We start from the raw sequence: 3,001 nt of genomic DNA, 5'->3' as shown, positions 1-3,001 counted from the left end.
TGTCCCTGCTTATTTGGGACTAGTGGTGACATTTTCTTAGTGAAGAATAATACAAAAGTGAATTATTGAAAGCTAAGGGAAGGCTTATTAGAAAAAGAAAGTCAGTTACAGATAATGTGATGTAATGGAAGGAACACTGGCTTTGGAGCCGCCAGACCAACCTGGATATGACTCCATGCTCTGACTTGTATATACATGACTCTTCTGAGACTTGTGTTACCTGTGAAATGGGATATATGTTTTTGAGGAAGTAATGATGTAAAGACCCTAACACAATGTACATATAGTATTGATACAACAGTACTGTGAGACGGTTCTATAGGCTTTCCGGTTGGAAAAGTGGAATCATTTTCAGTTTCTTGCCTTTGTGAAATATTTTGGCTCTGTGAAAGTCTTTTTGGTCTTTCTTCTTTGCTGTGGTGAATCTTTTAGATGGTTGAGGTTGCCAGATAAGTGACCATTGCCTAAATATGAAGTAGCGCTATGTAAAATTTTCTTTATTTTCTGTATAAATATTTTAGTTGTTTACTAGAGTAGATTGTCTTCAGGTTATTATACATAAAACGAAGGGGAAAAAAGTCCTTGGTGAGTCAAGTACAGAATAAGGAAGAGTACTCAGGGTATAAAGAATTCCAGAAAATACATAAAGTTTTTTTTTTTTTCCTGTTGGATTTTATCAACAACAAAAATTAAATATTTGTTAAAACATTTATAATTTTACAGAAGTACCACTCTAATGAAACAACTCTTGATGAGACTTATGTTAGATTGTGATAGTTGGGAATTTTTTTCTATGAAGTCTTAGCAACTCTTTGCTAAAGTAATTTTAGACATTCAAGAAGTTGTGATGATATCTGATGATGGACAAAAATGTTTCTACTTTACACTTAGCTTGCTATACCATAATTTTAACTTATAATTTTGATAAAATAATATTTTCTCCCTTCCTAGAGACATATGGAATCAAATTGGAGCTTTGTAGAAGAACTGCTGAAAAAGTCCATCAATGTTCAGGTATGCATTTCAAATGCGACAGTTTGTGGGCTTTGCTAAATTTTTTATGTTACAGATTTTATTTATAACAACCAAGCAAACATAAAATGATGCAAATTAACAAAACTAGTTTACTTATTAAAAACCTGAGATAGAATCATGATTCTTTGTTAATGAAATGTCAACAGACAATTGTTCCTACTAGTGACTATCCTTTGAAGGTTTTTATTTCTAACACTGAGTTGCCAGTTAAAGGACAAAGATAATTATCCTAGTTGGTGACTTTGACAAAATGTATTCAAAATAAGTAGCAGATGCTTCAGAACTATAAGCCATTCCTTGACTGTATGCTATCAAGTCTAGGCGACATGATGAGGGAGATAGTGAGTGGCATTGGAAATTCAGCCATATCCTCATCACAGCAGGAAGGTGACTTACCTTGCTGAGCAATTTGTCTTACAGGCTTGAATCATACTCTAACTGATAAGGTCTTAGTTTCTGAGCCTCATTTCATACCTTATCATTTTTCTTTTGGCAGAGCTGTTAATGCAGTGCTTCATGGCCCACAGGTCAGATTTGACCTCCTTTTAAATGTGCCGTTCATCACATCTTTAAACATATTGTGTTGTAGTTCTGTACAGTTTTGTAATATAAGTTATTTATGTAAGAGTTTCAGAAAAAATTTAGTACAGAATATTTTTTAATTTGGGAAATAGATTACTTTTCTGTTAAGAAGGAAAGATTGTTAAAAGCTTAAAGAGGAATGAGGAAATGCTAGGTAGTACAAGATTGTGATATATTAATATGTAGCATACATATACACACACACATTTACTTTATAGCCATATCTTTGAAAATCATTTTAATAGCTTGAAAGTTTCTTTTCCCTGTTATCTATATTAACTCTTAATTTTTGTAGGTGAAACATATAAGTATAATATAAATCTTCTAATTATGAGCTAAGAATTCTAGGTTAGAATTCCAAAGAGCTCTGCATACATAAATTGTATCAGAAGCAAAAGAGCTATTATTTTTCTTTTAGTTGTATCAGAAACAAGAGGTATCAGAAGCAAAAGGTATTTATTTATTTTTTTCAATATCATTTTAATTGACTTTATCCTTAGGTGTTTTTTTGGTTTGTTTTTCTTTTTTTGAGAACATATTGATTTAGTAAATCAAAGTTTCTTACATGTATTTTTTACTTCAAGAATGTTGTGAATCACGAAAAAATGGTCATTGTTATTTACATCCAGTGTCTTAACACAGCTTAAAAAATTCTCAGTTCAACTTTCTTTCAGCTCTAACAGTGTATGAACTCATGGTTTTGCTCAGCTACATTTTAAATTAAGAGTATTTCTTAGGAGGCTCTAAAGGTTCATATGGACATTTTTATACCCATATACCCATAATGGCCAGCGACAACAGGAGAGATAATTTATCATCTTGTTTCTTCCATAGAAAAGTTTGCTTTATGACTAAGATATTGAAAATCCTCCTTAAACACATTTAGTTGAAAACGAATATATTTTCCTTTGAATTACAACTTCCTATAATTTTGATTTTAAATGAAGGAAACTCATTATTTTTTCTTAGTTGGCATGTCTTATTTGTAATGTGATTAAACTTATTCTGACGTGTATAGTATACTTGTACAATATAACCTGTATTTTCACGATGTCAGCTAAAGCTAGTCTGAAGATAAATAAGTAACTCTTGGAAATAAGTAGGGTGACCATCTGGATTTTCCTGGCTTGGGGTTTCCTTGCATGTGGGAGTTTCACTGCTAAAACCTGGAAAATCCTGAACAAACTGGGAGGAATCAGTCACCCTAGAAGTAGTGATAGTATAGCCAATCTCAGAAGCTTTTTCTGTGAATTTAGGTCTAGTATAAAGTCAAAGTAATATCTTTGAAAGAAGAGGTCATTACAATATATAGAAAGACGTAGTCCATTCTCTAGTAATCTTTCAATTTTGTCATGCCTTAATTGCATCAAATTAGATTTTATAA

The 3,001-nt window shown here is 31.8% G+C and overlaps 1 protein-coding gene across 1 annotated transcript in view; it reads left to right on the top strand.

Moving 5' to 3' along the window:
* MMS22L (MMS22 like, DNA repair protein) overlaps positions 1-3,001 on the top strand; it is a 132,348-nt gene that overhangs the window by 24,588 nt on the left and 104,759 nt on the right. Inside the window, exons 11-12 of the mRNA XM_019633381.1 lie at positions 952-1,014; positions 1,625-1,638. Of these exons, the coding sequence (XP_019488926.1) occupies positions 952-1,014; positions 1,625-1,638 (77 nt within the window). The remainder of the gene's footprint in view (positions 1-951; positions 1,015-1,624; positions 1,639-3,001) is intronic.

This window comes from Hipposideros armiger, unplaced genomic scaffold (genome assembly GCF_001890085.2).
Source record: "Hipposideros armiger isolate ML-2016 unplaced genomic scaffold, ASM189008v1 scaffold_1299, whole genome shotgun sequence".
Taxonomy (NCBI): domain Eukaryota; kingdom Metazoa; phylum Chordata; class Mammalia; order Chiroptera; family Hipposideridae; genus Hipposideros; species Hipposideros armiger.
The sequence above is the reverse complement of the archived record's forward strand: the minus strand, read 5'-3'. Positions and strand labels throughout refer to the sequence as shown.